This window comes from Fukomys damarensis, unplaced genomic scaffold (assembly GCF_012274545.1).
Source record: "Fukomys damarensis isolate Sample0158 unplaced genomic scaffold, DMR_v1.0_HiC HiC_scaffold_17, whole genome shotgun sequence".
NCBI classification, from domain to species: Eukaryota; Metazoa; Chordata; class Mammalia; order Rodentia; family Bathyergidae; genus Fukomys; species Fukomys damarensis.
Window position 1 is genome coordinate 43,576,535 of NW_022900929.1, and position 12,287 is coordinate 43,588,821.

At 37.5% G+C, this 12,287-nt stretch overlaps 1 protein-coding gene across 1 annotated transcript; it reads right to left on the minus strand.

Annotated features, from left to right (window-relative positions):
- Positions 1-1,809: 1,809 nt before the first annotated feature.
- Positions 1,810-5,248, minus strand: LOC104850425 (olfactory receptor 11G2). Its single transcript, XM_019205035.1, has 2 exons — positions 5,183-5,248; positions 1,810-2,762 (listed from the first exon to the last, which is right to left on the minus strand). The coding sequence occupies exon 2, from the start codon at positions 2,749-2,751 to the stop codon at positions 1,810-1,812; it is 942 nt and encodes a 313-aa protein (XP_019060580.1). The 5' UTR covers positions 2,752-2,762; positions 5,183-5,248.
- Positions 5,249-12,287: the final 7,039 nt, after the last annotated feature.

The following is a 12,287-nucleotide window of genomic DNA, read 5'->3' on the forward strand; positions in this document are numbered from 1 at the left end:
CTCCTGGGTAGGAAGAATAAACTTAGTGAAAATGGTAATACTACTAACACTGCTATATATATTCAATGCAATCCCAATTGAAATTCCAACAGTATATTTCACAGAACTAGAGAAAATAATCCAAAAATTCATTTGGAATCAGAAGAGACCTAGAATAGCAAAAGCAATTCTAGGAAACAGAGACATAGCAGAGGATATCACAATCCCCAACTTGAAACTATATTACAAAGCTACTGTGATAAAAATAGCATGATACAGGCAAAGAAAAAGACCTGAGAATCAGGGAAACAGATTAGAAGATGCAAAAACAACTGCTGACATATTCAGGTAACTCATCTTTGAAAAAGGAGCCAAATATCCTCACTGGAGGAAAGACAGCCTCTTTAATAAATGCTGTTGGAGTAACTGGATTTCAACCTGTGAAAGATTAAAAGTAGAATCTTATCTTTCACCATGCACTAAACTAAAATCCAAGTGCATTAAAGATTTAAATATTAAAACAGAAACACTAAACTTGTTGGAAGATAGGTTAGGCAGAACTTTGGAAGATATTGGCATAGGAAAAGACTTCATAAAGAAATCCTCAGTAGCATGGGACCTAGCACAAAGAATTAACAACTGGGATCTCATTTCATTAAAAAGCTTCACAATGCATAAGAAACCACCAACAAAGCTAAGAGACAACCTACAATGTGGGAAAAATTTTTACCAGCTGTTCTTCAGACAAAGGATTATTATCTAGAATACATAAAAAAACTCAAAGAAATCAGGGCCCCCAAATATAAAGACCCAATTCAAAAATAAAAAAAGGGAAAAGAAAAAAATGTGAGAGAATGAAAAGATGAAAATAAAGTGTTTGTAGATGGGGAGGGGAGGAGGGGGTGAAGGGAGGGCAGAGGTAAGGGGAAAAAATGAGAATCAAGACTTGCCATGTAAAGGTACATGATCCCAACAATGAATGTAACTGTACTGTATCCCTAAATGTACCAATAAACTCAATAAAAAAAAATAGGCATCTGAAATGAACAGACATTTCTCAGACAAAGAAGTAAAAGCAGCAAATAAATATATGAAAAAATGTTGAACATCACTGGTCATTCGAGAGATGCAGATGAAAACTACACTGAGATTCCACCTCACCCCAGAAAGAATGGCTGCTTCCAAGGAATCAATGAATAACACATGTTGGTGGGGTTGTGGGGAAAAAGGAACCCATCTCAATTGTTGATGGGAGTGCAGACTGGTGCAACCTCTATAGATATCAATATGGAGGTACCTCAGAGAACAGATTAGAGGTTCTGTTTGATCCAGCTCTCCTTCTGGGTATCTTTCCAAAAGAATTAAAAGAATCATAACACAGTGCTACATGTTCACCCATGCTCATAGTGGCACAGTGTGTAATAGTAAAATCTTGGAAAGAGCCCACTTGCCATCATCCGGAGACTGGATAAGTGTGTGTCACCACACTGGTCACAAAACTAGTTTTTAAAATATCTGACATGCTGGGTCCTCCAAGATTTTGGCAGTCATTTCTACAAAGACCCCCAACAGACAGATAAATGTTCCTCCCTTTGGCTAAAGGAAATTTACCATAAAATTCATGGGTTATTTAAAGTTTTTAAGTATTCAATTTTAATCTCTGATTTTTTTTCTTTTGTATTCTTGAGGGAGTTCCAAGGGCTATAAGTACACTTCCCTTAGTATTTTCATAATTTCATTTACATAGAAGTACCAATAAAGTAGTCTTTAATGACAAAACATCCTAAAAATAAGTTAAATACAATTTAATTAACAAGCATTTTGACTTAATCATTTTGATGTTCCTAGAAATTTCTGGAGGGCTTTTTTCATATCTTTGTTCCTAAAACTATATATCACAGGGTTAAGGAGAGGGGTCAAAACAGAATAAAAGAGAGTCACAATCTTCTGCATCCCAGCTTTATGCCCAGATGTTGGGCTCCCATACATCACTAGTACTGAGCCATAGAATAGGGAAACCACTGCCATGTGAGACCCGCAGGTGTTAAAAGCCTTTCTTTTACCAGCTGCTGAAGGGACTTTCAGTACAGCTTTTAAAATCAAAGCATAAGTCCCCATGATGTAAAGCAAGAGAATAACAACTGCTACAGCAGATAAGGTGGAGATGACAAACTCTATCACCACAGATTTTCTGCAAGTCAGGGCTAACAGAGGACCTGGGTCACACAGGAAGTGATCAATTATCCTGGACCCACAAAAGGACATTTGGGAGACGATGATGATGGGAATCAAGAACCACAGGAAACCAAGTATCCAGCAGCCTAACACAAGATTGGTGCAGAGACGTCTGGTCATCATGAACGGATAGTGTAGAGGCCTGCAGATGGCAAGGAACCGATCAAAGGCCATAACCGCGAGGAAAAAGCATTCAGTGCAACCCAAGGAGAAGAAGAAGTAGAACTGGAGAAAGCACCCAGAGAAGGAGATGACCTTGGTGTCAGAGAGGAAGTTGGCCAACATGTTGGGGACTGTGGAAGTGACGTACCAGATCTCCAGGAAGGAGAAGTTGGCCAGCAGGATGTACATGGGCGTGTGCAGTCTCAGATCCCAGTGCACGGCACAGATGATGGAAGCATTGCCCATGAGGGTGAGGAGGTAGACAACAGAGAAGAGCACAAAGAGGAGGATCTGCCCCTCCCGGGGGCAGGGGAAGCCCAGGAGGATGAAGCCGGTGATGGTGCTGGAGTTGCTGGGGCTGTGGAAGCTTTTCATGTGTCTGTGAGCTGTAAAAGTACAACATTTGATGAATGGTACAATACATAAGATGGGACTCTGATTCATAGTTAAATAATCATGGGAAATAAAGCACATAGAAACACATCAGCATCAATAACTGCTTTAAAATATGTAAAATTGATTCTTTTCTTCCATTTACATTTTCATTATGGGTTTAAGAATAGTACTGATTGGTCAGAATTCAACTTTTCAACATATACAATACTCTGAATGTATGTAATAAAACACACACACACACACACACACACACACACACACATTCACAAAACTGGATTTCTTAGCCAGGCTTGACGGCGCATGCCTGTAATCCCAGCACTCTGGTGGCTGATGCAGGAGGATTGCTGTGAGTTCGAGACCAGCCTGAGTTACATACTGAGTTCCGGGTCAGTCTCAACTACATAGTGAGACCTTGTCTCAAAAAACAAACAAACAAACAAACAAAAACCACAGAAAAGCAAAATAGGATTTTTTCCATTTTCTGAAGAAGTGAAATCATTTCAGCTCTGAGTGTAAGTGTGGGTTGCCCCACTACAACCTTCTATTTTTGCAGCAGCCATACAGACTTTAATGAAATGGAATCCAATTAGTTTCTTTCTTTCTACACAGATACCAATTAGCTTCCCAACTTGTTTCTAATAAAGTACAACTTCCAAACAACAGACTTTGATTTATTATCTTAACATCTCCAAACTCATCTGTGATTTCATGAAGAGAAATGTACACATAAACTCTGTTTTCCAAAGATTACACATACTGTATGGTAACAGAACCACTGCTCTTATAAAATAGGGCACACTGAAGAAACCCTGTCCAATAGAGAAGTATCAGAGTGTGATTCGTCCCCACTCCTGCCCTCCTCCCAGTGAGCTTCTGCATTCTTGGTCACACAAGTACCATTTCAGTAGAAGCAGAGACCATCTCTGAAATTCTTTGCACCAATGGTTGGCCAATTATTTTAGTAAATAGTTTAGAATTGTGGACCAAATATGGTAAAAACTATGGTCTGCTACTGTAGCACAAAAACAATCATATACAGTACTTAAGTAAATGTATATAACTGTGTTCCAATAAAACTTTAAGTCCAACACAATTTAAATTTTATATATTTTTCATATTTCATGATATTTTATTCTTCTACTAATTTTAAGTTAAATTTAAAATAAGATTTATTATCTATGTGTACCAATTTCTGACAAGGAATATAAAATTATGCATTACAAACATGTTCTAAGAAAAAAAATCCAACCTACCAAAACAATGTTTAAACTATCATCTGCCTTCTGGCTGTATTAACATAAGCATCAGATCAGGTTGTGTTCATTGACCATTGTTTGGTTCTTCCTGTCCTGTCCTTCATAAGGTAGAGACCAGGAACTATCCACTTACTATGGAACCAGCTCCTAGTAGAGAAAGTAGCTTTGATAGAAACAGCAGGCACACCTAGAGGTGTGTAGCTGGAATCACCTTGTTCTGTGGCACTAACGCTGAACTTATGAGCCAATTTCAGATAAAAATAATGACTTTACAAAGCCTTTGGAATTTGCCTTTCTGTCTGTTCACATACACACACATATGCAGACTCACTCATCCGTATAGGCACACACGGCATCTTCTGCATAATATGTAAATAAAATGACACTGGGTCTTTTCAACTTCTAGAAGTGGTCCAATACTTTCAGGAATCAGGGTCTTTGCTCCTCTTGTTCTTCAGTTTTACTCAAGATACCAAATTGTCCAGCACAGTCTGAAGAAGCCAGTAGATATCTCATAAATACTTGTTGAAAAGATGATATTTACACTGTTATGAACAGAATATTGATAAATCACATACACATAAATGGGTACCAACTGTTTCACTCAAACTCAAATAACCCTTTGTGAGGAGCCAACATACAAAAGAACTCTACAGTGTTCTAACAGACTTGAAAGGTGGAAATGTGAAGTTGAACAATGTGGTTATAGAACATGTCCAACCTCAGATCACTGCTAAAGATATTTATGGTCCAGTAGCCTTGGATGCAAAAAAATAGAAGAGAGGGGATGACAATTCTATGGGATGCAAGTCAGTTTTTAACTTCTAGAAGATTTATTTTCTTTAAATGAAAAAAAAACTGTACACCAGTACAGACGATGTCAGGACTTGATTCATCAAAAGATGATCTTGCATTACAATTATTGCTTAGATGAAAATATCAGTTAGATATGTTGTCACTTATAGATACAACGAAAAGATCTATACCAGCTTCCATCAGGACAATCCTCCAACTTTAAGTCTGACAAAGCTGCCCTAGTAAACAAGAGGGCATGGAAATTATTTTCTTTGCCATCACCATTTTATGCTTGACCTAACTAAATCGAGAGTGAGTGAAGAAACAGATATTTCTAGCAAGGGATTATGGGTTCTCACCTTTTACTATTTGTCTTCCCTGTTCAAAGAGCAGTAGAGGGGACCCCCTGAAACATGCTGAGCAGGATCTGCCCAAATAGCAGGTAGATTCCTCCACATCGGCTGCAAAAGGGAGAATTTATATTAATACAATGATTTCAGTGTTGTTCTTATGTATATAGGATGCTTCCTGATTATCATTAATAGATATTTCATCTTCACCCCACTTATAGCTTTGAAAACCTGTGATAGAACTAGTTTAAAAGTCAGATCCTCTGGTCAATATATAGGGTGAATGAATGTTGTTTCATTTATCTAATATTGTACTTTAGTTGAAAGATAGTTGAAAGAGATACAATGTAGAAAATACTATAGGTCTTATTTCACAGAACAACCAGTTGCCTCAGTTGGTATGGACAGATGATTATCATACCTGTCCCAGTTTTTCCCAGTGCAGTAGAAAATTTCCATTTATAAGGAGTTATAGACAGTTAAAGTAAAGGAGAAAAGCAATGGATGTAGAGAAAGAAATCTAGGGTTTGAGTTATAGGCTATGCTTCACCAACTGTAGAATCCTTGAGCATTCAATTATGTAAACTACTTTCCAGTTTTTCCAACTGCAAAATAGATACATTTCCACCAAAAGGTTTTTTCATTAAGGTCTTGAATAAGGTGATGTATAGAAAGGTCTTGGCCTAGGGCTGAAGTAATCTTGGGGATTATTGGCTATATACCATATATATCAACCAAGATAGAAGACAGTCTAATTTAGAGGGCCATGATTTTTTTAAGCTCTAATATGCTTACTTTCTTCTCTAAGTATCACTTCATCTTTCATCATGGACAAGAAGCAATCCAAATCTGAATTTGTTCTGACATTGATGATTTTCCTGAAGAATAGACAGAAGTGGTTGGAGCTGTCATAACTATCAAGAAGTAGAGGAATAGAAATAGAGTGAAGATCTCTGTGTTTGCCAGATGAAGTAGGGATAATATAAACAAATCCTCCTGGGAGTGATCCCTGTCATGTGATCAGTGAAGATCAATTTATCACCATCAGGAAAATAGTGGCAGTAAACTTCTATGTGCTGTTTCTCCCTTCCTCTGGGACCTTTCTCCTCTGGAGACCCATGGTGCTTTCCACCTTTGTTAAGTATTATGTTTTCCACCCCCATGCTTCTAAGGCATGGCATGAGACATAATCACTCTCCAAGTGCACCCAGAACATCTAACAGGCATCTGAGGAAAAGTCTTCCAAAAAACAAAAGAAAACAAAACATGGTATAACTGCCATGCTGAAAATTATTCCTGGGCCTCCCGTGTGTTTCCTTAGTTATAGATTCTGAGGACAGAGCCAGGAATGAGAGATGGGTTGAAGGTGTGATGAGACTTTGCACAGTTATGTCAGGAATTCTACTCTCCCTAGGGCACCTTGGCTTTTTTATGCAGAATTTCCCTCACTTGTTTTGGGGTTGTAGCCTGAGAATCTGGATCATTTACCTTAAGAGGATACTCCTAAGTCCAAGTCAGAAATTAGATCTTTCTTTGGCTATGTAACCCTGTTGATTGGCCTCTAGTATTTCCCTATCCTTGGAAGAGATGCAGATCTGAAATCACAACTCATTTGATGTCCCTTCATCCCTAGATGTGAAAGATATTTTATCTCAAGAATTTATTAGTTCATTTCACATGCATGTTTGAGCAAGTTTGATTTCTCCTCTGTCCACAGTTTTGACTTCAAAATTGCCCAACAAGAAACCTTGCAACTTAGAAGATATAAAAACTCAGAATTGACCAATAACAATGAAATTGAAGCATTACTAAAGACCCTAAAACCAAGAAAAGCCCAGAAACTAATGGTTTCACCATTGAGTTATATTAGTAATTCAGAATGAATATGACAGTACTTCTCAAACTCTTCCACAAAGCTGAAAGTGAAGAACAACTGCCTAGTTCATTCCATGAAGTGAGCATTGCACAAATACTAAAGCAGTAAAAAGGTGCAACAACAAGAAAAACTACAAGCCAATAGGCTCAATATATAGATGCAAAAATACTTGATGCTTGTAAACATAATATAACAAATCATTTCAAAAATAACACAGCAATTTGGTGGATCCGTGGCATCACCTGCCTGCTCTGCCACCAGCCCCAGAGAGGAAGGCAGCTGCACAGGCACCCTTGAAACACGCCCATGACACCCCCACAACACCCCCATGCTCTCAGACGTCCTAATTGGGCCAGTCCTTGGACCCATTCTGCAGAGGCATAGGTGGTCGGTCATAAAGGGTATTTTTCTGAGCTCCCAACTTTGAACATCTTTAAAGAGAGGGTGAGGGAAACCTGTAATAGAACTGTGTGGAGTTCAGCCCTGCAGGTCAGGGAACTCAATTTAGGCCTTGTGGCCTGAGGTCACTCTGACACGTGGGGATCTGCCATCAGCTAGCTGAGATTAGGTGACTTGGTTCTGCACATGGCTGTACACATGGTATATTATGACAGCAGAGACATAGTCTGAAAGAGGTGCTTCAAACTCTTTTTTTCTTTATTTTCCTCATTCCACCCTGTAATTTCTTTCTTTTTTCTGTCCTCTTTCTCCAACTCAGTCTCTTGCTCCACTGTATTATCTCTCATTTCCCTTTCTATTCCTGCTCCTATCCTGATTCAGACTTCTTCTTTTATCATTTTTTCTTTTTTCTTTATTTTCTTTTCTTCTGTCATTTTACCTCACTCATTGGTCAGTAGTTTCAAGGGAAAGCAAGCCCCTGTTACTGTTAAAGGGATATATTCTTGTCCTTACTCTTGCACTCTGTCTGTCCCTTTTGTAGTCAATAGTTTCATAAAGAGTGTATGGTCATTCTATGTCCTCTGGCTTCACTTGAAATCTCCTCCAATACTTTCACTCATCTACTCCTCTTGTCCCAACTCTGTCTAAGCACCCATCCTATATGGTAAAGATGCTATATTGAAAAGCGTATCTACTGCAAACATATTTTGGGCTGCTTCTTGATTTTAATTTAATTCACATGGTTTAAAGGTGATAGATTAATGACTACCACAAGTGGTCAATTTGCAAGCTGTGCTTGATCCTATTGTGCTGCTGAATATTTCAATTGGGATAAAGGATTGTGATTGATTTAATGAGTTGTTTTCTCTGGTATTATGAAAATGAGAATATCTATGAGGCATTAAAGACTCGAAAGCTAAAACGCAACTATATCAGAAAGATTTAAGTAATAACCCAGGAATTAAACCAAGGACGACCCAACAACAACAACAACAACAACAAAAGAGAAAACACTTAAGCAAGACACAAAGACAGACTTCCAATTCACCAATAGCAAACAGTAGGGCAAATGAAGATGAAAAGTCTGATAGTGAACCAGCAGGACACCCTGAACCCATAGCACAGGAAGTAACAAAACAGATAAATCAGGCTCTAGAAAAATTCAAAACAGAAATAATTTCCCAGCTAACCATAGAGATGATGAGCAAAGTGGAAGTCATGATTCGAGACTCTAGAACAGAAACTGAGAAAAAAATAGATGAGCTCAGGATCATGATAGAAGCCATGAAAGCCCAGAAGAAGAAAGAAATGGAAACAATGAATGCCCAACATAGGAAAGAAATGGAATCCATAAAACAGATTCAAACAGATATCCAGGAGATTAAAAACTCTATTGAAAGTGTACACAACAGAATAAAAGATTGCAAAGATAGAATTTCAGATATAGAAGATAGGATTGCAGTCAGTGACCACGAAAAGAGAGATCTCTTAAAAACAGTAAGGGATCATGAGAAAGTGATTCAACAACTTCTAGATGATGCAAAAAAGAATAACATAAGCCTGATAGGAATCCATGAAGTAGCAGGAGAAAATACAAATGACTTTAAAAAGCTGTTCACAGAATTAATGACAGAAAACTTCCCAAACAGAAGGGAAGAATTAGACATACAGATAAGTGAGGCATATAGAATTCCAACTAGCCATCTAGACATATAATAATCAAGATCCCAGAAATCCAACAGAAGAACAAAATACTACAAGCAGTAAGAGAAATGAAACAAATCACGTGCAAAGGAAAGCCCATCAGAATCACAGCAGACTTTTCAACACAAACCCTCAGGGTAAGGAGAGGCTGGAGGGAGGTATTTCAAGTCTTAAAAGAAAACAACCTCCAAACTAGACTGATGTATCCTGTGAAACTCTCTTTCAAAATGGATGGGGAAATAAGATACTTCCATGACAAAGAGCACCTGAGGAACTTCGTGAACACCAAACCAGTACTACAAGGAATTCTAAACAATATCCTAGAAAAGGACAATGAAGGTCACAATGCCCATGAGGCCCAACAGAGCAAATCAAATAGGCAAGGCAAGAAACTAAAAGGAGAGGGGGAAGAGTAAAAAGAGTCAACAAAGGACCATAACATGACAATAATAAGTCAGAACCTATCAGTTATTACAATCAATGTCAATGGCCTCAATTCACCAATCAAGAGAAATGAACTGGCAGAATGGATTAAGAAGCCAAATCCAATAATATGTTGTATACAAGAAACACACCTAGTGCAAAAAGAAGTCCATAGACAGAAAATGAAAGGATTATAAACAATTCTCCATGCAGCAGGAGCCCAGAAAAAAGCAGGGGTAACAATCTTATTCACAGATAAAGTAAATTTAAAACCAAAACTCACTAAGAGATACAAAGAAGGCCACTACATCCTTGTAAAGGGGACAGCTCAAGCAGAAGACATGACAATCATAAGCATATATGCACCAAATATTAATGCTCCCAACTATATAAAACAAATATTAAGTAACATGAAAAACCAAATAAGCACTAATATAATTTTAGTGGGGGATTTAAATACCCCATTATCACAAACAGATAGATAATCTAGGCAGAAAATCAACAATGAAATACTAGAACTGAACTAAGCTTTGGAACACATGGACTTAATAGACGTCTATAGAGTATTCCACCCCACAAAATCAGAATATATATTCTTTTCAGCTGCACATGGGTCATTCTCCAAGATAGACCACATTCTAGTTCATAGAGCAGGTCTGAATAAATGCAAAAGAATTGAAGTTATCCCCTGTATATTATCAGATCATAGTGCAAGCAAGCTGGAGATCAATAGCACAAGAAACTCTAGGAACTTCACAAACACATGGAAACTAAACAACACTCTCCTGAACAATCAATGGATCACAGAGGAAATTAAAGAAGAAATCAGACAGTTTTTATAAATAAGTGAAAATGCCAGTACAACATACAGGAATCTATAGGACACAATGAAAGCAGTTCTATGTGGAAAATTCATAGCACTGAGTGCCCATACTAGGAAAACAGAGTGAGCTCAAATAAACAACTTAATGATGACTCAGACTCCTAGAAAAACAAGAGCAAGAAAAATCCAAAGCTCAAACAAGAGAGGAAATTATAAAGATTAGAGCAGAAATCAATGCAATGGAAACTAAGAAAATGATACAAAAAATAAATGAAACAAAGAGATGGTTTTTTGAAAGAATAAATAAAATTGGCAAACCCTTAGCTAATCTTATCAAAAAAAGGGGAAAAAAAAGGCTCAGATCCATGTAATCCAGAATGAAAAAGGTGAAGTCACAACAGATCCAACAATATCCAGAGGATCATTGATACATGCTTTGAGAACCTATACTCTAATAAATTGGAAAACAGAAGAAATGGACAGATTTTGAGATACTTATGAATTACCAAAGCTGAACAAAGAAGATAAAAACATTTTAAACACCCCAATTACAGTCAGTGAAATTGAAAATGTAATTAAAAATTTACCAACAAAGAAAAGCCCAGGTCCTGATGGATTCACTGCTGAATTTTACAAGACATTTAGAGAAGAACTACTGCCATTATTCTTCAAACTTTTCAATGAAATTGAAAGGGAAGCAATACTACCAAATTAATTCCTGGAAGTAAGTATCACTTTGATTCCCAAGCCAGGGAAAGAGGCAACTAAAAAGGGCCAATGTCTTTAATGAATATAGATGCAAAGATCCTTACTAAGGTATAGCAAACAGAATACAGAGGATCATCCAGATCATACATCCTGACCAAGTCAGATTTATTCCAGGAATGCAAGGATGGTTCAACATACGTAAGTCAAGAAATGTAATACACTATATTAACAGAGTCAAGGACAAACACCATATGATCCTCTTGATAGATGCAGAAAAAGCATTTGACAAGATTCAACACCCATTCATGATAAAAACCCTGCAAAAAATTGGTGTAGATGGCCTAAATCTCAACTTAATAAAGGCTATCTATGAAAAACCATCAGCCAACATCATATTGAATGGCCAAAAACTGAAAACCTTCACGTTAAAATCAGGAACAAGACAAAGATGCCCACTATCACCACTCCTCTTCGATATAGTTCTGGAAACATTAGCCATAGCAATTAGACAAGAGAAAGAAATTAAAGCAATAAAGATGGGGAAGGAAGAAGTTAAACTGTCATTATTTGCTGACAATATGATACTCTACATTGAAGACCCAAAAAACTCACCAAAAGACTCTAGACTTAATTGACACTTTTAGCAGAGTAGCTGGATACAAGGTCAACACCCCAGAATCAATAGCCTTCTTGTACACAAATAACAGAGTCACTGAGAGAGAAATGAGGGAAACAATTCACTTCACAATAGCATCCAAAAAAATGATGTTTCTAGGAATCATTCTAACAAAAGTAGCAAAAGACCTCTACAATGAAAACTACAGCACTCTGAAAAAAGAGATCGAAGAGGATATAAGAAAATGGAAAGACATCCCCTTCTTCTGGGTAGGAAGAATCAACATAGTGAAAATGACCATACTACCAAAACTGCTATACAGATTCAATGCAATGCCAATTGAAATTCCAACACTATATTTCACAGAACTAGAGAAAAGAATCCAAAAATTCATTTGGAACCACAAGAGACCTAGAATAGCAAAAGCCATCCTAGGCAACAGACATATGGCAGCGGGGATAACAACTCCCAATTTGAAACTATACTACAAAGCCACTGTGATAAAAACAGCATGGTACTGGCAAAGAAACAGACCTGAGGATCAGTAGAACAGATTGGAAGACAC